The sequence below is a fragment of the Arachis stenosperma genome, chromosome 6 (assembly GCF_014773155.1).
Source record: "Arachis stenosperma cultivar V10309 chromosome 6, arast.V10309.gnm1.PFL2, whole genome shotgun sequence".
Lineage (NCBI taxonomy): Eukaryota > Viridiplantae > Streptophyta > Magnoliopsida > Fabales > Fabaceae > Arachis > Arachis stenosperma.
Genome location: NC_080382.1, coordinates 1681230 through 1703094, shown reverse-complemented (window position 1 = coordinate 1703094; position 21865 = coordinate 1681230). Strand labels below are relative to the sequence as shown.

The window sequence follows — 21865 nt, the reverse complement described above, 5'->3', positions numbered from 1 at the left end:
TTAATAAATACATAGCATATATATTTAAAATTAAAATTTGTGTTTTTTATAAAAACAGTTCTCAATTTATAACATTACATAGTCTTTAAAAACACACAATATTAGATAAATCCTCGAAAGAAATAGATATATGGTATATGAATGATACAAATAGATTTTTTTCTTTTAAGCCATAAGCCCATAACACGTATCGAATTATATAGATAAGGTTAAGATATGGATGAAAAATCAAAGAAAGATGCACTCATTTGAGGATATTAGTTAAAAGTGGTAAAAGAAAAAAGTTACACTTTCCACTACATTAGAATTAGATGCATAAAAAATAAAATACTAATATTTAATGTGTAATTTCTATTAAAAAAAATCCACTGGTAATATTCTTGGAAAAATCCTCAATTAATTTCATAAAGTAAAAGCTTGTCATCGAACTGAGCTTTTGTTAAAATACTGACTGATGATCCAACACAGGCAACCATCACAAGAAGAGAGCTCCTCATGTGCTGCTACCTGCTAGTGGTAATGGTTTTTATTCGTTCATATTGTTGGCCAAAACATGTGCAGTGTCACCATTCACACAAGCAGCAGCTAAAGAAATCTATCAGCCCAGATATATGGCTCCCTTTAGATATTGGCAGACAAAGAAAAGGAACTAATATCCTCTTCAATGATTTATTTAACTGACTCGGATAAGAATTGTTACAAGTTACAGATCCATACAGCCAGAAATACCATATGGATCAAATCCAAAACCAACCCAAATCAAAAGGGAAAAGGAAAATTGAAAAAACAATAGGTTAAGAATTAAAAGTCAAGTCAAGTCAAGACAGTGACACAGATCATACACAATCACCCTTATGAACATCAAATTGAAAATCCCCAAAAAAGCAAGTTCCTTGACAAGGCGAAAGTAGCCTATATGACCATATATTGTCTCATACTTCTTTAGCTACAAGAGAATGACCTTCACACATGGTTAAAGCTCAGTCTTGCTTTAACTCCATCTTCAACAAAGAGGACAATCATTCCTGAAAGCAACACAATGTCTAATAGCATCTTGTTCATTTTTTAGACGCATTCAGGGATGCATGTAGCAACGAAAATAAAACAACAATTGCGGAAAGAAAATGAAAATTACTAACTTGTAGCTTTATTTACACAAACAGAGAGACCAATAGCTGCTCAGAACACACCACCAGACATGGAAGGAATGTCATCAAAGCTCCACAGGTTCATCAGGTTTTCACCATTCTGAGTGGTGTCTCCAGCTAGCAAAGATTCCAATGAAGTATCATCCCAGCTCCCTTCAAGAAAAGGCATCTGAAAGAATTTCAAATCGGATTCAATATCCACAAGCTCCTCAGACAGTGTCTTTGAAGAATCATCTTTCATAGGTACCACATCCTGTGAGATAGACTGCAGATTTTTCTGTTGGTTAGCATCTTGCTCAAAAGGAGATTCCCCTTCCAGAGCAGCAGAAAGCATGGATGAGATCTCGGGAGTCTTTGGGGCCTGTTCACCCCAGCGAAGATCTGAATAATCAAATGTATTACTCCCCTGATCCGAGCTGAAGTAAAGGGTCACATCATCAGGTGAGGTAAGGGATGTGAAACCATTTCCATCCTCAGGAATGGAGTCCATGTTAGCAGTCTGGTTAACCAGTGGTTTCTGTTCAAACCCATCCAGAGGACCATAGTTCTCCATATTGTTACCAACACTGAATTTATGACTCAGATTGGGCTGAACAGCATTCAGATTTGGCCTGGCACGTTTCGGAGGAGTGCGTGGTGCCTCTTCAGGGAAATTCACCTTGGCTTTCTTGCCACGAATCCTCCGTGCTTCAGCATCATAAGCTCTGGCAGCCTCTTCAGCAGTGCTGAAGGTTCCTAGCCAGACACGAACACCCTTTCTTGGATCACGGATCTCAGCCGCCCATTTCCCCCAAGGACGCTGACGGATTCCCCTATACTGATTCTTCCTCTTTCTCTTTGCAGACTTCTCAGATTGTGCTTTGACCGCCACAGATTTTCCAGCTGGAGGTCCATCAATATAAAAAGGGTCGGTTAAGGATAATCAACACTCAGAAACAGGTAAAAGAATTATATAATTACACACAACCAAATGATCATTTTCTTAATGATTCCCAGAAACCATTTGAGGACATTAAACTAGAAATTGACACTGGGTTACAAGGAAATCAGCAACATAACTACATAAGCAAAAAGGCTAAGATGGATAGCATCATGAAATTGAGCATTATTCGTGCACCAATACAACCAAAAATAATCATTCCCATAGGATTCATAAAGTTAGCCCCAAACTCAAAATCAGTTGAAAAAAGCCCGGATTCTTGTATAAATGATGGTCAAAACAACCAGAAAAGCAGAAAAATTAGTGCGCACAATTTTTGTAAACCCATAAAGAGATTATTCCAGAAAACAACACAAGATCAGTTAAAGTTAAAACCCTAAATCTGTCTCGCAGATCTAAAACTAGATAAATCCGGCGCTAATTATCAACTTCACAGAAATTTAAAAAAAAAAAGAACACAGATCAGAAAATTATTAGACAGAAATTTTAAAAATAATATGAATTCAATAGAATAATAAGTTATTGAAAAAAAAACAAAAAGAAAAAAATATCAGTCAAAATCAGTGTAGAGTGATAAAATTATGAAAAGAGATCTAGAGAGAGATGCCACCACGGGATATGGACTTGGGAGCTTTGGCGGCGGCGAAAGCAAAGGGCTTGGCATCATCCTCATCGTCGTCAATGTCGATGTCGGAGTCGTCCTTGAATTCCCTGAAATCGGCCTCGAAATCATCGTCGAGGTCGATCACCGCTGCCTTCGGCACGCGCTTCCCTGAGCTGCCTTTCTTCAGGTCAGGCCACAGGTACTCCGCGGTGAGCCGGCGAGACCTAGCTGTCACCGCCGCCGCCGCCGGAATGAAGTCGGAGATAATAGCACCTCCACACATCTCACTGGCCGATCAGATTATTTTGAAGGACAAAAAGCTCAAACTTTGTTAGAACGAAGCACAGGTCAGGTCAGAGCTCACAACAATGGCTTTTCCTTTGGTTGAACGAATACTTTGACAAAAATGAAGGCTTTTCTTTTCTTTTCTCCCTTTTTCCTTCTCAATTAATATCTCAGGGTTTTTAATTTTATACTAATAATAATAATAATAATTAATTACGACTTATGAGTTTGATGAGGAAGTGGGAAGTTTATTAATATATTCTTTTTGAGAAATGGGGGAGACTAGTATTTTGCTGTGTTTACTATTATGCCCTTGCTCCACTGCAGATTTACGAGTGCCACCATACGACGGCGCTGGTCCTATTCAACAAGGCGAGTGCTACGGTGCTGAAACAAAATTTTTTCAATACCTACTGAAATGAGGTGGTGACAAAAAGAGTTGGACACGTATTGCTATTATTATTGTAGGAGGAGACACAAATTATAGAACAGCAGTAGTAGCAGAAGTTGTATTGGAAATATTAAGTAGTTATTAATAATTAAATAAAGATAACCTTTTTTATTGGTTTTTGTTGTCATTAAACATGGATATGCTATTTTCATTTTGTAGTTGGACCAAATTATTCCAAAAGTGAACCATGGATCAATAATAATAATAATAATAATAATAATATTTGGATATGGCATGATATTTAGAGCATATAGTAGTTATTTGTAGTTTTGTACATGAAAATTAAATAGGACCACGATAATGCTATCATAGTAATAATGAATTAAAATTATAAATTCCAGTAAAATAAATAAATAAAAAAAATTAATAATAATAATAATAATAAAATCTTAAATTCTTCTATTATTTTATCTTTTTTTTTTACAAATTCATTAAACCTTAAAATACAAATTTTTAATTAAGAAATTATCTTTATTATAAAAGATAAATCACATAATTTAAGCATATATATAAAAGTCTAAAATAAAATAAAGAAAGTTAATAAAAAATAATAAACAAATTAAAAAAAATGTGTTCGAAAAATTATAAACTCTAGCTGCTAAATCCTAAACCCTCTAAATTCTCGACAACAAACTCTAAACCTTAACCCTCAATTCAAAATCTCTAAATCCTAACTTAAATCATATACCATAAACACTAAACTACAAACCTAAATAAAAAATACTAAATAAATAACCTTTAACTATAAATGCTAACTCATAAATTCAAAATTATAAATCACACTTTCTATTTTATCAACAATAAACACTAATTTCTTAACCTTAAATTCGAAATAATATCATACATAGTAAAATATTAATAAAGATATTTTGTATCACTTTTTTAATTAAAAATACTAAAATTTTAATATTTATTGTATACAATCTTTTAAATTAAAAAATTTCTACTAAAACCTAATATTTCAAAATGTCAAATCTAATATTGTAATGAGTAAACGATTTTCTAATTTTTATGTGAGGATAATTTTGTTTCAAAGGATTTATTAAATAATATTAAAGTTAATCTAAAATCTTCTTCTATTGTTTAGCTAGTAGTCATAAAATCATTTATAGATGTATACCTATAATTTTCATAAATTGCATTCTTTTTTTTTTTGGCCATACAAATTAAATTATGTGAATAGACTAACATACATTAACATAGAATAGACATATAACTAATTTTTATTCCGGACATATACATAATTTTAGCCTTCAATCAATTTATTAATATGAATTATCATTGTTTTTAAATCCTATATATATTCTTCTTTTAGTTTTATTTTCTTAAAAATTTACTATTCTTTTAAACTTTGAATGACTCATTAATTACTTTGTATTTATTATGTTCTTCAATTTTTTTATAAAAAAGAAAATATTAAAATTATCAAATCACAAAATACTAGCAAAAATAATTTTTTTTTTAATTTCTAAAAATTTTTTAATTTAAAAGATTATATACAATAAATATTAAAGTTTTAGTATTTTTAATTAAAAAAGTGATACAAAAATTTTTATTAATATTTTATTATGTATGATATTATTTAGGATTTAGAGTTAAGAAATTAATATTTATTGTTAATAGAATAGAACTTGTGATTTATGCTTTAGAATTTATGAATTAACAATTTATGGTTAAAGGTTATTTATTTAGTATTTTTTATTTAGATTTGTAGTTTAAAATTTATGGTATAAGATTTGAGTTAGAATTTAGGGATTTTGGATTGGGGATTAAGGTTTAGAGTTTGTTGTTGAGAATTTAGGGATTAGAATTTAGCAGCTAGGGTTTATGATTTTTCGAACATATTTTTCTCAATTTGTTTATTATTTTTTTAATTAATTTTATTTATTTTATTTTATACTTTCATACATGTGCTTAAATTATGTGATTTATTTTTTACAATAAAAATAATTTCTTAATTAAGAAATTATGTTTTAAGGTTTAATAAATTTGTAAAAAAAGATAAAATAATAGAAGGATTTAAGATTTAATTATTATTATTATTATTATTATTATTATTATTATTATTATTATTATTATTTATTTATTTTACTGAGATTTATAATTTTAATTCATTATTACTATGATAACATTATCGTGATCCTATTTGATTTTTATGTACAAAACTACAAATAACTACAACATGCTCTAAATATCATGTCATATCCAAATATTATTATTATTATTATTATTATTTTTGGCCCAAAATAATTTTTTATCAACAATTCATTTTTCAAATAACTGGGTCCAACTAATAATAATAATAATAATAATAATAATAATAATAATAATAAATTATTATTATTATTATTATTATTATTATTATTATTATTATTATGGCCCAAAATAATTTTTTATCAACGATTCATTTTTCAAATAACTGGATCCAACTATAAAATAAAAACAGCATGTCCATGTTTAATGATAATAAAAACCAATAAAAAACTTATCTTCGTTAAACTATTAACAACTGTTTAATACTTCCAACAAAATTTCTGTACCACTGCGCTACTCTGCGTTTGTGTCTGCTCCTGCAACAATAATATTAACACGTGTCTAACTCTCTTTATCATCACCTCATTTCAGTAGGTGCTGAAAAAATTTTGTTTCAGCACCATAGCATAACCCATTCAACAAACGTGTTTCATCTTTCATGTTCGCGTTTGTTTAGGTTATGGCGAGACACAGCAAGTCATTTCTTGCCCGGTTCACATAAATAAAAGACAAGAGGTAGCGTTTGTTTTTGGAGACAGAACACGGAGATATGATAGCACATTCTTAAAAAGCATTTGGAAGCAAAGACATGGACACTGAACATATTGTCTCCGAAATGGTTTTTTATACTTTTGTGTCCACTCTTTTACGAAAGACAATGATGGACACGGGATTTGGAAGAGGGACACGGACTATTTTTATGAATTTTTTTTCTTTTTTGTCCATGGTGCTATTTTTTATTATTCCACTGTTACCCTTCTTATTTTTCCTATTTTGCGTTGTTATCAGAAAGTATTTTTTTTACTTCATGTTCTTTTTTCTTTTTCTTTCTCTTTTTTTCTCAGGTACTTTATCTTTTTTATAAAAATTTTTATTGGATTGGATAATTTCTTTTTTCTTGTCATTCTTTCTTCAACATCATTTTAATCTTATATTATATTATTTAATTTGTAATAAAAATAATAACAAAAATAATTAGTCTGGAGACTTTTAAAAGATAAATATTATAAAGGTAAAATTGATATTTTAAAATGCTAAAAAATAATTTATAAATTGTAATTGATTTTATATAATTTAAAAAAAATTAATTTTTTGAAAAGAAAAATAAAATTTTAGATAAAAAAATTAATTTTCTAAATAAAAATAGATTTTTATGTTGCAAAAATTAATTTTTTTCCATTTAAAAATTGATTCTTTTTTTAAAACTGATTTTGTATTTAAAATTAATTTGATTTATTAACCTAAATAAAATTTTTTATTAATCAAACTCAGATTTTTTTTGTTAATATTAACTATATGTATTCCTACATATTAATAATAAATTTAAAAAAAATAATTATATTTATAAATTTTATTTTAATATAAATACTATTATATAATTTTTTATTAAAATTTTTTACTGCTTCAAATATTTTTTTCAAGTTCCCACTGTCTGTACTCCTACGTACTCTCATTATTTATTAAATTAGTTTATACTAAAAAATTTGGAATCACATGACTATTTTAGTCATTTTATATAATATTTTAGTGTTGTCCATGTGTATCCAAACATAATACTGGACATTACATTAGTGTCCTATCCATCGTATCCAAATACGATACACAAAACATAATTTTTAATGTCTCTATCCTATTGTCTTTATCTCAGTGTCCTGTTCTATCATGTTTCTACAAACAAACGCTACCAGAGGAAATTTTTATTGCACAAGAAGGATTTTAAAACGTGTTATAAGAATGTGGTATTTGGGATATGTGCTTTAATTAATTACAAAAACACCATATATAATTATATATTACATGTAATGTTACAACTCTTAATAATAACAAAAATATAAATAAAACTTTGAGCATAGTGTTTCATTTATCAAAAAAGATTTTACTAATTTATGTCCTAACAATAAATTTTAAAAGTACCGAAAAAAATATTTGACTAAAAATTATTAAAAAATTAATTTTTTTTATATTTTTAATATAATAATACATTAAAAACTTAAAAGAACTTTTATTATTATACTCTTATCATGTGTGTTTAAAACAAAAATTAACTAAATTCTATCAGAAAATATAAAGAACATTGTACATTAATAAGAGATGGATTCAAAAAAATTTTAATAATATACTAAAATAATAAAACAATTAGTATCAATATATTTAGTATCTAAAGTTTAAATTTGATTAAAAAAAAATTATATTAATTTAAAAAAAATTATATATATATTTTGTCACTGTTGCATATGTTTATTATTAATATTAGCACTTGGTTAAACATTTTCGTACTTGTCAATTCGTATTTTATTAATTATTTTTATATTTTTTTTGTCTTATCTTAAAAATTATAAGGTATGAAGTATAGACACTTTGCTAGTTGCCGCGTGTCGGATATATTTTGGATACGACACTCATCGAACTCATCGGTACTTGTCCGACACGTGTGTCTGCTAAGTCCAACTGTGTCTTAATAAAAAGTAAAAAAAAAATTCAGACAGGTTTGGACACACCTAAATATCATCACATATCAGCATCTCCAATCTTATTCTTAACGTATATTCTTGAAATAAATTTAGATATAATATATATTATTATTTATTAAAATAAAAAAATATTTTAAATACTTGATATAATTAAAATAAGACATTAAAAATAATTTAAAAAATTAATTTATATTTTAATATCAATAAATATCAAAATATCATTACGATTTATCTAAAAAATACTTTATCTTTTATATGTATATGTGTCTCCGTGTCTTATAAGATTTTAAAATTTGGGTGTCGATGTGTTCCGTACTGTGTCGTATCCTATGTCTGTGTCAGTGTCCGTGCATCATATGTTATAAGTGAAAAATTATTAAATAAAAATAATTCAACCACTAATTATGAGCGAGGCCCAATAACTAATAAACATAAATAAAATTTTCCTAATAACCTAATGTAATGTGCCATGACAAAAAAAGAAAATCTAATGTGCAAATAAAATAATCTCTTCATGCCCACTGCAAGACTTTGTTTAGTGACATTTGTGTATGCCTTGCTAAAGAGTATATCAGGGTTCAAATCCTAACTATGACTAAAAGTGGTTATATGAAACCCATGCGGAGAGAAGAATGTGTGTGTGTTTGAGTGTAAGACCAAAAAAAAAAATTAATATCTATATTTTGAATAATAATAAAATAATTAAAAATAATTATAAAATAATTTATATTCTTTCTATACAATTTTAATATATATAATAGAATGCCCCTTATTATATCGGTTTGATAATCAATCAGGTTTGTAAAATCTTGCAAAAACATGTATTTTTCTATTATTATATAAACTAAAAAAAATTTCTCAGGCCCAAATGATGACAAGTTCGTGTCTCCTACCATTTCTGAAAAATCATCTCCCACCTGTCTCTATCTCCCTCTCTCTCACACATCCTTGCCAGCTCTTTCACTTTCAATTAATTTCATTTTCAATTCCTAGTTTTATTTTAATTTTTAATGTGTGAGTCTGACTCCCTACACATACCGTGTATAGGCACTTACGTAGTGATACCAAGATGGGTGATATCCATGTTCTCAATACCCTAACAATATTAATGAGATATTGAGATCTAAGAGAAATACATATTTGTCAGCAGAAAGGCGCAGTGAGGGTCACCTAACCCCTCACATAACCACGGGAATTCTTGTCTTGTTTGTCATTATCAGCCTGTCCACTCTCAAGAAACTTTTGGTTCACAATCTTGTGCGCTGCAAAGATCCAATAAAACACTACCATTTATGTGCATATGCGCTTACCAAATCTTTCATAGAATATGATTTAGTAACTAGTAATTAGCAACGAGCTAAAAGAAAACCCAACTGGTGGTCACATGGGACATGGATATGGATAGTTCCATCATCCTTCTCTTTCAACAAGCATCATTCTTATTTTTACAAGAAATTAAAGTTCTTAAAACAAAAATCCTTGATAAAGGGAAGGCATTCTATAATATCTATGATACATGTAGTAGACCTAAGAGGTAAAATTTGTACACCGAAACCTGGAATGAAGAAAAACAAGACTGGCGATTATTGAAGACTAGAGAGGTTGCTGCATTGTGACAACCAAGGGGCTTGTGACAGTGTGCTTGCCATCAGACCAAACAAGGGAACCACTTTTCACACTCGTACTCCCGGGCGAAAGCTTGACTGCCTGGGCTTCCACTCTCACTAGGAAGTTCAATTTCTGACCCAACCTCCTGAAAGAAAGAGTCTCCGGCTCCACTGTGACTGTTATTCCCTCCGGGGGTGCAATGCTCACCTTGTAAACTGAAGTTGGGTCCCCTACATTGGTCACGCTCCTAATGAAGTGCGTGGACATCTGTGTCTTCCCGTGTTGCTGGAACACAGCAGATAGGGATGGGTAATTCAAATTGCCGGCATGGCCGGCAATCTTGGCACCGCTGCAGTCGGCACCCTTTCTAGTGACGGTCCTGATATTCTTGGCAGTGTAATTGGAGTTGCACAAGAAGTCCACATAATCATAGGCGGAGATGTCGTAAACCAAGCCAGGGTTCATGGCCTTCTCGGGATGAACATGGCCAGCACCAAAGTCGAAAACAGAGGAGGCGTTCCCAGTGGACTCATCCAGCATTGCACTTCCTGTGTTGTCGACGGTGTAAGCAGTGGTCATGAGGGCGGACCTGATGGCGGCGGGGCTCCAATCAGGGTGGGCCGCCTTCAGCAGGGCAGCCAAACCAGAAACATGGGGACATGCCATTGAAGTGCCTGAAAGAATGTTGAACTCAGTCCTGCGCTCATCGGAGGCAACCCCAGAAGGGCTAACATTATCGGGCCATGCAGCCAGGATGTTGAGCCCGGGAGCTATCACATCGGGCTTCAGAATCTCAGCGGATTCGGGGTTGGGCCCACGAGCAGAGAAAGATGCCACCACTGGGGCTGGCCTCACTCCAAGCCTTGTACCCTCAAACTCTATTGTGCCTGTGGGTGGTGACCGCGATTGTGACGCCGCTGAGATGTATTTTCTGATGTCGTCGCCTCCGCGAGCACCCACGGAGATGGCGGGGAGGACGTGGCAGTCGGCCACCAAGCCTTCACCATCAAAGACTCCATTGGCCAGTATCATAGCAATGCCTCCTGCCTTCTTGACCACCTCACCTTTGGCTGCTCTGGAGTTGATGCCTCTTTCGCACACCACAATCTTTCCCCTCACCATCTTAGGATCCAAGGAGCCATCCATGCAAAGTGAAGAAGCGTAACCGTCTCCGCCAGCTTCTCCCCCCGCATACATAAGCGGGTACAGTCGCCCCGGAGTGAGACCCGGTCCCCCATACACGCTGACCCCTCTTATTATCTTGCCGTTCCCCAGCCTCACGTTTGCCGGGAAATCTCTGTCTATGGTTCCTGCACCCACCGTGGTCATCCATGGGGCCACATTCGTCACGGTGAGACTTCCGGGGCCGCTGTTTCCGGCGGAAGCAGACACGAACACGCCAGCCTCGGAGGCCCCGAAAGCACCAATGGCAATAACGTCCAGGTAGTAGGGCACCACCACGCCTCCAACACTTAGGGAGACAACGTGGACGCCGTCGGCGACGGCGGCATCGAAAGCTGCGAGAATGTCAGAGTCGAAGCAACCGCCGCTCCAGCAGACCTTGTAGACGGCGAGGCGGGCCTTGGGGGCCATGCCGGCAGCCATTCCCTTGGCGTAGCCGAGAGTGGAGGCAGGGAAAACGTACCTGCCAGCGGCGATGGAGGCGGTGTGGGTGCCATGGCCATCGGAGTCCCTGGGAGAACGGTACTCAAGGGTGTCATTCATCTTGCCGTTGGTGGCCTCGTAGCCGGCGGAGAAGTAGCGAGCCCCAATAATCTTTCGGTTGCACAAGGTGGCGGGGAAGTCCCTTCCAGCGACGCAGCTGCCCTTCCAGTTGGGAGGAACAGGGCCGAGATCGCGGTCGTTGAAGCTCTCTCTGTCGGGACAGATACCGGTGTCAATGACTCCAATGACGAGATCTGAACCGAAATCCGTCTCCTTGAGGAGGCCGGCCCTGTCGGCAGTTTTGAGGCCCAAGAACTGCGGCGAGCGGGTAGTGTGGAGTTGGCGGACCTGCTCCGGGATCACTGCGACAACGTGGGACAGGGATTCCAGCTTCTGGGCCTCTAAAGGTGAGAGCTTTGCTGAAAAGCCGTGAAAGACAGTGTCGTAAGTGTGAAGGACGGCGGCAGAGGCGTCGGTGGTGGTGGTTTCAGCTGCAGTGGCATGGTTGATAATAGAAGCCAGAGAGGATTCGTACCAGTACTTGTGGGTTGGGAAGATGGAGGGCTTGGCTTCATGGTGGACTTGCACTATGAAGGTGCTCTTCTTCTCCGGAGAAGCGGCAGCAAGTGTTACTGTGACTGTGAGGATGAAAGAGAGGAGGGTGTGGCAAGGAGCCATTGGAGCAACGGTGAAGACTGAGTAGGAAGTAATGGTGAGAGTGTGTTAAATCAATGAATAATGAATCTGTACTCGTGCCTAGTGTGTAGTGTAGAAACTAGAAAGAGTTATTTCAAGATGGGCCCTTTTTTCCATTACTTTCCAATTTACGATTGGAAAAGTTTTCTTGGCTGCTTCTTCATAAACTAATAATAATGCAACACTGTACCGGGACGGGAGTCGTCTTGTTCTTGTTCCTGTTGCAGGTTTTCAGTTTTCACCACGACATGGTTGGGGTGGGGATTTGCCTTTGAGAAACAAATTCTTAGATGCACTCATTTTTTCTGTTCTATTATGTTGCCATAAATTTTATTTTTCTTTTAATTAAGATTTTACTATCTAATATATTGAACAATAAATAAAATATAATAAAATAAAATAAAATAAAACTAAAATTTGGGTGATATAAAAATAAATGAATATTCTTAGTCTATGTCAATTTTATTTTATTTTAATAATATGAATGAGTTTAAAGTTAGTTCTATTTTATTTCTTTTTTAATTTTAAATTAAATGATAACATTAAATTTATAATGCTAAAATAAAAAATAATTAATGGATGAAAACAAAAATACAGAAATTATTTCTCATATAGAATACACATTGGTATGTTTGTTCAATATTGGAGAGAGATGTGTTTTGCCGCGTTGTGGGTATTAGGTTTTTAACATGCGAGAGACGTGGTGACAGACACGCGGTGGGCGGGGTGATGTGGTGAGCTAGCAGGCGTAGAAGCTTTCTGGCAATACGCATTGGACATGTTGCCTGCAAATTAAGCAGACGTTGCAGAGGTTTTAACACCTTCCCCAAGAGCTGAGCAACATGAGGTAGGCGTGTTGGAGGCTGTCTGCATGCAGGAGATAGCTCCTCCACCCCAGCAAATGCAGCTGAAACTCTATAAGTTGAGCCCCTCAATACCCATTTCATGCATAAGGAGTGTTAGGGGCGCAACTTTTGTGATTTGCAGCTATCAAATAGTTATCAATGATGATTTTAATGGTGTAAGATTGGTGTGAAATCATCAAATGGCTCATTTTTTTTACTGATTACATGCTGGCCAAAATTTAATAAAGTTGTTGGCTCCTAAACTTTTCCTTCATGCATTATGTGTAGTGAGCTTTCTATATTAAAGAGAGAAGAAATGAAACGAGGAAGAAGAAGAAAAGAGTTTAGTGTGTTAAAAAAAATGAAAAAAATTATTAGTTTATATTTATTTCAAAAAATGGTACGTAATTATATAGCATCCAAAAAATATATTTTTAATTATTTGGATAATTCAATTGATGTAAGTTGATAAATTTTATTTTTTATGTACTTAAATTTTTGTAATTTTTGTTATTGTTAGTATTATATAGAAATATAGTATTGTTATTATTATCTTAGTATTATTTTTTGTATTTATTAATATTTTCGAATAATATTTTAATTTGTCTAATGTATTCATATTTTATTTTAAATGTGAATATATAAATTTTTTTGAATTTTTTTGTTATAATGGGATTATTTTTCTATACATTTAATAAAGAATTTAAATATTGATAAATAAATAAATATTTTTATTTTTTGAAAATAAATATGCAAATATTTATTAAATATTTTAATAAATAAATATTATTAAATATTTTATTTATTTTCAAAAATAAAATTATTTATATTTATTCTAAAAAATAGATATAAATATTTACTTATAATATTTAAATAAATAACTATTTTTTATTTACGATTAGAAATAACAATATTTATATTGATGTAAATTAGTATTATAAATATTTATTTGTAATCATTTTTATTTATGTAAACTAATATTTAGTGAATAAATATATTTTTGATGAACCGCCTAATAGAAATTTGATGGTTCGTAAACTGGATCTGCCGCAATCGTGAAAACTGGTGGTCAAAAACTGCTTACGCTCAATGGGATTCTACCATGTTTTTAGGATTGGGGTGATAAGAGGATTTTACCCCTTGTTAGTTGCTCTGGTTTAATGGTGGAGACCAGAAATATTTAGGATTAGTGTGATTCCCGGATCCAAACATTACTATTAGGATTCTAATTTTCTAATAATATGTGACAGTTTGTGTGGCAGCCGTACAAAGAATTGATCATACCCGACAAGTTACATGGACACCTTGAAGTGCGTGACATCGTTAATCCATTATTATCGTTCAGATGTGTCAAATGGCACCTTGCAAACCGAGTGATACGTCAGTTTGGGTATGCACAACTCCGCCCCCCTCCCCTCGACAGTAGCAAAAAAATTCTACCGGCAGAGCATTACGTCACTCTTCGTGGACTGCCACTTCATGACTGGAGAGTGTTACTTGTGGGATGGGTAGAGGAATGTGGCAACCGCCATAATGTAACACCTTAATATTCGAGTCATAAGTCAATTGATATTACGGTGGTACGACTCTCGAATGGATTTTTAATACATAAATATAAGTATAATTGAAAGGAATATTAACTCGAAAAGCCTGAAAATGAGTGAAAATAAAATCGCGAAGTCATAACACTCTCGTATCAACAACAAAACAAAGATAAAGCGTGAACTAAAACGATATAAAGATAAGGCCGTAAAGAAAAATAAGATAAAACAAAACTATATATATATATAGCCACTAAAAATACATCAAAACCTCTATAGGCAGGTTTTAATAGAATACATACTGATGGTAATCAGTAGCTAAGAAAAGAGGGGAGGTTGAATTTTAGCCTCTTTTTGCTGAATATTATTTTCTGACTTTTAAGAAAATTTTAGGAGATATTTCTTCTTTTTGTCTCGTGTTGAATTAAGAGATACTTTTGTTTTGTCTCGTGCCGAGTTGAGAGATATTTTTATTTTTGTCTCCTGATAAATAAAAACAGAGAAAGGAGTAGAGAAGAAGAATTAACACCAGATATATCCTGGTTCAGCCACTAGGTGCAATGTGGTCTACATCCAATCTCTATCACAATAATGATAGAATTTCACTATGTTTTCTCAATATTACAAACACCAATATCTACGTAGGAAGTACTTATTCCTATCTAGGACAAATCCAAATTCTACACTTCTTTTTCTTTCTGAAGAATTTCTATTTGACGAACCCTTTTAACCAAATCAGCTAGATTAGTTATATGTACATTGAGCAATTTTCGACGCATATAAAATCCTAATCCCATGGCAGCTATCTTCATTACTTCACTTTCAGGAAGTGAAACATAACATCAATTTCGAACATTCTTAAATGGAATCATAAAATCATTCTTAGTACATTTTAAACGTTAACATATAGACTGATTTACCAAAAATATAGACTGATTTACCAAATTTTTGGTCGAATTGATCCATTTCGATTTTTTAACTATTGATCAGAATTCAAATTTTATTAAATTATAAATTACTTTAATAAAACATTGTTGCTAATTATTTACTTGCAATTTTCCAATTGAAAAGATTGTTTATTAATAAGAGTTAATTATCAATAGTATCTAAAAATTCAAGTACTCACAAAATGATACATTAACGATGTTATTGACAAACAACCTCTAAAAAATTATTAGCTTTTGTGACAAAACAACCTCTAAAAAATTATTAATTTTGACAAATGCGACTAACTTCTTTTCTTTATCTGATCTTTTTTAATGTATAGCTCTTCTTTTCTTTCTCTGTTTTCCCTTCTCTTTCTCTGATCTTTTTTACTTTGGATCTGTTGTGATTGTGTCAAGCAGAGGAAGAAGATATTTCTTAAAAGAATAGCTTTAATTGTTGAAGCTTTTTTAATTATAAAACTTATGGAGGCTTTTTTTATAAATGATTGTTGGATTTTTTTTATGAAAAATGCTAAAAAAATCATCACAATTTATTGTTTTTGTTCATTAATTAGTCATTAACTTAATTCTTTTAATCTAATTTTCTTAATTTAATAATCTAACAACATATTTTATTTCATACTTTTAAACATTGATAGCCACCTGATGACCAAAAACAATAAATTCTGATGACTCTAACATTTTTCATTTTTTATAATTATTATAATTGTTGATTGCTATGTCGAGTCATGTCATCCTTTTGGTTAGTTAGGTCGGTGTTTAACGTTAATGTCATCTAAATCAGTTGACAGTTAGTCACTTCTGTCAAAATTAATAATCTTTTAGGGACTATTTTGTCAATTTAGGGACTATTTTGTCAACATCTTTCAAGTACTAATCTTTCATGTATTGTTTTGGTAATTAACTCTTAAAAAAATGTGCTAGCTCATTTGATCAATGAAGCATGATTAGCAGCCAGTGTATAATACTAATACATAGGTGGAGGTAAAATAATAATTATCTAGAGTACCCAACATAGAGTAGGGATAAAACAATAAGAATTACAAATCAAATTAGTCTTATAGAATATTAGTAAAGATATTTGGAATCAAAGAACAAGAGGGGAAGAAGCTAACCAAACTTACATTGACATGTGATAAGCCGACCCCGAAGCCCTCTTTTGTCAGTGTTTGTACTTTGTACCTAATCACTATCAGCACCTGCTCATAGCCATTAACATATTTGTTTCATGGTAAATTATATGGTAAAGATTACAGATTTTTTCTTTAATAGGATGAAAGAGAGATGGATAAAGATAGGACTCACATTTTGAATAATAATAAAATAATAAAAAATATTTATAAAAGGAATTTAAACTCTCTCTCTATACCACTTCAATCTGTACACTAGAGTGTCCCTTGTTTTATACGTGAACACTAAGTATACACAGTCCATGAGCAGTGCTGCTACTTGCTACCAGGCCAATTCATGAAATTTTGTAACAATTGCCAAAGTTAACAATTAGAAGGGGAATAAGCAATGATGCCAGGTTAACAGATAAGTATTGCCTGATTATAAGAAAAAAACTATCCCTAATTAGTTAAAAGACACACACGTACTCGTGTGAAAAACAAAAATCCATCAGACAATACATTATCTTGAATTGAGGCTAACAGATTCAAAGAATAGTTATAAAATAATTACATATATATGGATGACTATAAGTATAACTGGATCAGCTCATCACTAACAACTGATGGAGTAAGAACACCTAAATCTGTGAAAAGCAGAGTCAGATATTGAGGAGGAGTGTAATCCCTGGCAGACCTTTCAACTTCAACCTTGGATGGAATTGGTACACCAAAATCGATAGGGCGCAAGGCAGGAGCCAAGTCTTTCTGGTCAAGAGGGTAGAGACGAGCAAACTGCAAAGCAACACAAAGAAAAACTTGTAAACACCGAAAGACAATACCGCTCCTAATTCAACATCTGAAACAATTTTGTTATCATGCAAAACACCTTATAGCTTTCAGCAGCAACATAAACTGGCTTATTCATACTATTTGCAACCAATGCAATTTGATATGTCCCCATCATGTTAATTATGCCGCCACTTTCAACAACACCATCTGCACCCACAAAAACCATGTCCACCTCGTCCATAGTATACGCAACAGCAGAGTCTATTACAAGTTTCACAGGAACGTCAAGCTTTGCCAGCTCATTTGACAACCGTAATCCTGTTCGATCCGGTCTTCCCTCTGTGGTCCCAAGCACAAAAGGTTTGAAGTTCAGATCACAAATTTCTATAATGACCAAACTAGAGATGCAGGGTTCACAGGCATTAATCAAGGGATATGGTGGAAAAAATTGAAACCGAAATTTTGCAAAAAATCAACATTCAAAAACCAAGCTTTATCCTACTGAGTGGCAATGTTTATGTGTTCAATGAATGACAGTGGAGTGACTATCAAAAACCAAACAATCAGGCATAGGCAATACATTTGAACACAAAGACCTTTTTGTAATAGCTCAATTATGAATGCCCTGGCTTGTGAGTTGGAAGTAAATCTATATATCAATATATAAACAAAAAGAAAGAGAGTGAGAGGGTAAAATACCTGTGCAGAAGACTCTAAATAGCTTTTTATTTTGTGCTGCCAGTTTTAGAACTTCAAAGACAACCCTGGAAAACCCATGGACTAAAATTGTACAGCCATCAAATATAAACTCTTGACTCAACATGGCAATAATTTTCCTGGACTGCAAAACAAACAAGTTGGGAAGTGAGTAATTGAAACTAAAGAGGGTACAGCTGATCGATCTTGATAAGTTGCATTAAGATTAATGAATAAACTAAAACCTTGTAGGAGATTTCGCCAAACTTCTCAGCGCGCTCGATTAGGCGAGACTTGGCTGAATTAAAATCTTCATACTCCAAAGCAGAGGTCCTCGTCACATACCGCATAAACAAATCACAGCCAGCAGTCAAGGAGATTGAAGTCGTATCCCAAGCCTGTAAAGTAAAGCCAGCTTAATAAGGAGACATTCATTCAAGAAATCCAACCATTTTTTGAAAGAAAGAGAGTGAATTGAAATTACTTTGAGAGAGTCGGAGGCTTTCTTGAGCTCGATTTCGAGCTGCATCATGGTGGAGGCCTGGCTGGACCTGATGACGGCGGCCAGGGCGCGAATGGCAGCGACGGCCTCAGCCAAATCGGGCTGTCTACGCCAGTTGTTGAAGACGTCGATAACGCTGAAGGGCTTGTCGGGATCAGCGGTGGAGGTGGATTGAGGGAGGTCGTGGGCAACGGCGGCGGCAGCCTGGGCCTGGGCGAGCCAGTCGCTGGTAACGACGGCGTGGTGGGCGGCCCTTGTCTGGTAGTAGGCGGAGATGTTAGGGTTGTGGTCGGTGGGCAATCCCATTGCGGAGGAGGATTCAGTGGGTGGAGGAGGAGTAATGGTGGACGATGTGTCCGGCCTCAGAGGCGCGTCGTTCTGCTGCCTGTCAAGTATGAATGATGCGGATCTCCACCACATTTATGCCTCTTTTCTCTTCTCTCTTAATCGCCGATATTCTCGTTCCAATTCGAATTACAAGAGAGACTATCCACAGCACAAAAACAACGCACAACCATACGAGTGGTGGTTAACACTGTATGTATACAGATGGAAATTATAGAACGTCTTCTTCGGAAAAATAATTGAAAGTGATCCTGAGTCTTGTAAAATTAGGGTTTTGGGGATTTAAGCCAAGATAGTGGGAATGACTGCTAAATTAGGATTTATCAACGACGCGTTTAGTGCAATGAGTTCTCTCATCAACTTAAGGCTAAAAAATTTAGATATGGAGGTAGAATGAGTGTTATATTTTAACGTGATAATTTTTGGTGTTTTTAAAAATGATAGGAGATACATAAATTGGATCTTTCGATTTCTGTTTAAAAAATTTTAAAAGTTTGGAGTATAGAAATCGTACAGTCTGAGTTGTGTACCTAAAAATCGAATGGTCCAATTTTTGTAACTCTAAAAAATCAGATGGTCTGATTTGTATTCCGTACATTAAATTATCTCACATTTTAAAAAAATACCACAGTAGATCACAATTTAAAAAAATACCATTGTTAATCTAATATTAAAAATAAAAAAAGTGCCGACTTAACGTGAATTTGATAATTAAAAGTGGTTAAATAAATTAGTTAAATTATTTATCAATTTTCAACTATTAATTCCACTTGAAGTTGACTGTATCGGAGTTTTTACTTAATATTTTTTTAAATTTAAATAAAAAATTTATATAATATACAATTTATAAATTCAATGAATATATTCGAATAAGTTAATCTCTAAAAGCTAATTATATTGAATTTGAGAATTGTTAATGCCATCGATTTTTTTCAAAGACAGCATAATTACAAGTTATTTTAAATTCAAAATAAGAAATCTAAAATTTACTCATATTTGTACATTAATAATGCATACTGCAAATCACGTATACTACATTAGGTTGAATAACTTATAGATTTTCGTTTAGTTGATATTGGATTTAACTTTTCAAATTGGTAAACAATGATTTAAAAAGATCGAGACTGGAAGTATATCACTTGCATTCTCCATGCCTGATCTTGATGTCACAATAAATTAAAAGAGTGCAGCAGTGAATGCAAGATTGGTGATCATAACACATACGTTGGCCTGGGCACATTCACAATTTGTTTGCTTTTCCTTGCACACATTCATCCTTCCTACATCCCATAAAATATATTTTTTCATTTTATAGTATTAAATGGGTGATTCTGTTTCTCTTCTAGATCATTATACTTTCTCTTTAAAAATGTTAATCGCTAATTTTCATTACTGGGGGTGCTGTGAGTATCTAGTAAGTTAGCTTTTCATTTTATTCTTTTCCTTTCTTTTGTAGCATAGGCTTTGTTGGCCATATATAAAAAAATTATGCTTCGTATATACTAAAATTAGCTACTAAAGCTACCAATATAAAATAAATTCTGTTAAGGAGTCAATAGAGTATTTGTACAATATGTACAATGGGTTATTTATTTGTCTCAATATAAGTTAAAAAATAAACATCTAGAATAAAATACTACTAATTTTTCAAACACAATATACTCATACTATCCAAAATAATCATCCGAGTACCAGGATCATAAACATCTGATATCCTACTGAATCGAACATCTATATACCCCCATTATATATATTGTACAGATATTCCATTGGCTCCCTACACTTCCTCATAGTAGAATACAAATACACATTGAAAATAAATTAAAACACAAATGTATTTAGATACAAATACATTAGTGATTGATTTTAGTGTACAAAAATAGTACAAATAGCATTTTTGTATATAAAAATATGCATTTGGATAGAAAGATAGGCTTTGTAAATAATGCAAATGCATATAATATGTATGTGTGCTCTGCTTTTAAGACGCAAAGACAAACAAATTTATTGCAAGTCATGCTCTGCTGTTCCATGAGATATAATTTACAATACTAGTAGGGTAGAGATAGTAGTATACATCAATGACTGAAAAGGAGAGGCAATTAAATTGAGAAAAGAATTGCCATCGATGGAATACATACAAGATGGTAAGATTGAGGTGACTAGCGAAAGGAGTTAAAGCCATTGCAGTTCAAGTCTCTTTTGAGACTCTCAACTGTATCATTGTTCACTTTTTCTTCCTCTTTAGCAATCTGAAGCCATCCTTGTTGGATAACAAGATTCCTGATTTCAGCGTCTCTTGGATTTGGAAGGTGATAGCTTGCCTTTGGAATTCTTTGAAAGCATGGTCCTTCATCATACCCTTCACATATTATTTCTCCCCGCTCATCTTCGTAGCAAACTATGCCCTCTGATTTATCCTCGTAAACCTTGTTTTTAATGGATGCTGTGACTTTTGTGATCCTCACTGCTGCTGCCTTTTTCAGAGGAACAAAGCTGCTCCTGGCCTTCAATTCTTTCTTTGGATATTTGAGAGATGATCCATAATTGCGAAGTGGGATTTGAGTTAAGCAATTAGAGTAAACAGCCATCAATGCAATTTACAAAGAAGAAGAACAGGTATAAGAATAAGAAGAGTAAAATTGGTGTTGGGTGGGGCTATGGCTATATAGTAATAGAATAACGATCTCATCACATGATTGAAAGGTTTCTTCTTTATTATTATCATTAATGGTAAGCATCGATTTTTGTTTTATTTAGAACTTTATATCATCTAATAAATTCAATTATTGGTGGCTCAGGTCTTATCTGGTTATCTTGATGCCTTAAATTAATATAATATAAAATAAGATTACTAAATAGAGTCATGTGGGGACAAAAAATTTGTTTGGGTGAGTTTATAAAAAAAAAATTTTTAAAGTTATTTTTTTTAAAAGATCTTATGAAAAAATAAAAGTAATTTTATGT

At 33.2% G+C, this 21865-nt stretch overlaps 4 protein-coding genes across 5 annotated transcripts; all 4 read right to left on the bottom strand.

The window, feature by feature from the left end:
• Positions 1-628: 628 nt before the first annotated feature.
• On the bottom strand, positions 629-3189 carry LOC130933268 (ethylene-responsive transcription factor RAP2-12-like). Of its 2 annotated transcripts, XM_057862830.1 has the most exons (3): positions 2699-3183; positions 1140-2030; positions 629-1025 (listed from the first exon to the last, which is right to left on the bottom strand). In XM_057862830.1, the coding sequence occupies exons 1-2, from the start codon at positions 2973-2975 to the stop codon at positions 1180-1182; spliced, it is 1128 nt and encodes a 375-aa protein (XP_057718813.1). In that variant the 5' UTR covers positions 2976-3183; the 3' UTR covers positions 629-1025; positions 1140-1179. The 2 variants fall into 2 exon arrangements, with proteins under 2 accessions (XP_057718813.1, XP_057718814.1); XM_057862831.1 differs by having other exon boundaries at positions 629-2030; positions 2702-3189.
• Positions 3190-9452: 6263 nt separating this feature from the next.
• On the bottom strand, positions 9453-12233 carry LOC130932784 (subtilisin-like protease SBT1.5). The gene has a single exon (XM_057862197.1). The coding sequence runs from the start codon at positions 12101-12103 to the stop codon at positions 9746-9748; it is 2358 nt and encodes a 785-aa protein (XP_057718180.1). The 5' UTR covers positions 12104-12233; the 3' UTR covers positions 9453-9745.
• A 4527-nt stretch (positions 12234-16760) lies between these two features.
• On the bottom strand, positions 16761-19224 carry LOC130935468 (uncharacterized). The gene is made up of 5 exons (XM_057865224.1): positions 18536-19224; positions 18297-18449; positions 18055-18196; positions 17453-17694; positions 16761-17358 (listed from the first exon to the last, which is right to left on the bottom strand). Exons 1-5 carry the CDS (start codon positions 18971-18973, stop codon positions 17152-17154), a joined length of 1182 nt encoding a protein of 393 aa, XP_057721207.1. The 5' UTR covers positions 18974-19224; the 3' UTR covers positions 16761-17151.
• A 1637-nt stretch (positions 19225-20861) lies between these two features.
• LOC130935469 (uncharacterized) lies at positions 20862-21622 on the bottom strand. The gene has a single exon (XM_057865225.1). It carries the CDS (start codon positions 21487-21489, stop codon positions 21061-21063), a length of 429 nt encoding a protein of 142 aa, XP_057721208.1. The 5' UTR covers positions 21490-21622; the 3' UTR covers positions 20862-21060.
• Positions 21623-21865: the final 243 nt, after the last annotated feature.

What these genes read in the sequence shown, in the direction of transcription:
- LOC130935469 (XM_057865225.1), bottom strand. Translation starts at nt 21,489, where the DNA reads ATGGCTGTTTACTCTAATTGCTTAACTCAAATCCCACTTCGCAATTAT.
- LOC130933268 (XM_057862830.1), bottom strand. Translation starts at nt 2,975, where the DNA reads ATGTGTGGAGGTGCTATTATCTCCGACTTCATTCCGGCGGCGGCGGCG. An exon ending in TCCCAAGTCCATATCCCGTG is followed by an intron (nt 2,031 to 2,698) that starts GTGGCATCTCTC and finishes ATGGACCTCCAG; the next exon opens with CTGGAAAATCTGTGGCGGTC.
- LOC130935468 (XM_057865224.1), bottom strand. Translation starts at nt 18,973, where the DNA reads ATGTGGTGGAGATCCGCATCATTCATACTTGACAGGCAGCAGAACGAC. An exon ending in ATTTAGAGTCTTCTGCACAG is followed by an intron (nt 17,695 to 18,054) that starts GTATTTTACCCT and finishes TTGGGACCACAG; the next exon opens with AGGGAAGACCGGATCGAACA. An exon ending in TTGCTGCTGAAAGCTATAAG is followed by an intron (nt 17,359 to 17,452) that starts GTGTTTTGCATG and finishes GTTGCTTTGCAG; the next exon opens with TTTGCTCGTCTCTACCCTCT.
- LOC130932784 (XM_057862197.1), bottom strand. Translation starts at nt 12,103, where the DNA reads ATGGCTCCTTGCCACACCCTCCTCTCTTTCATCCTCACAGTCACAGTA.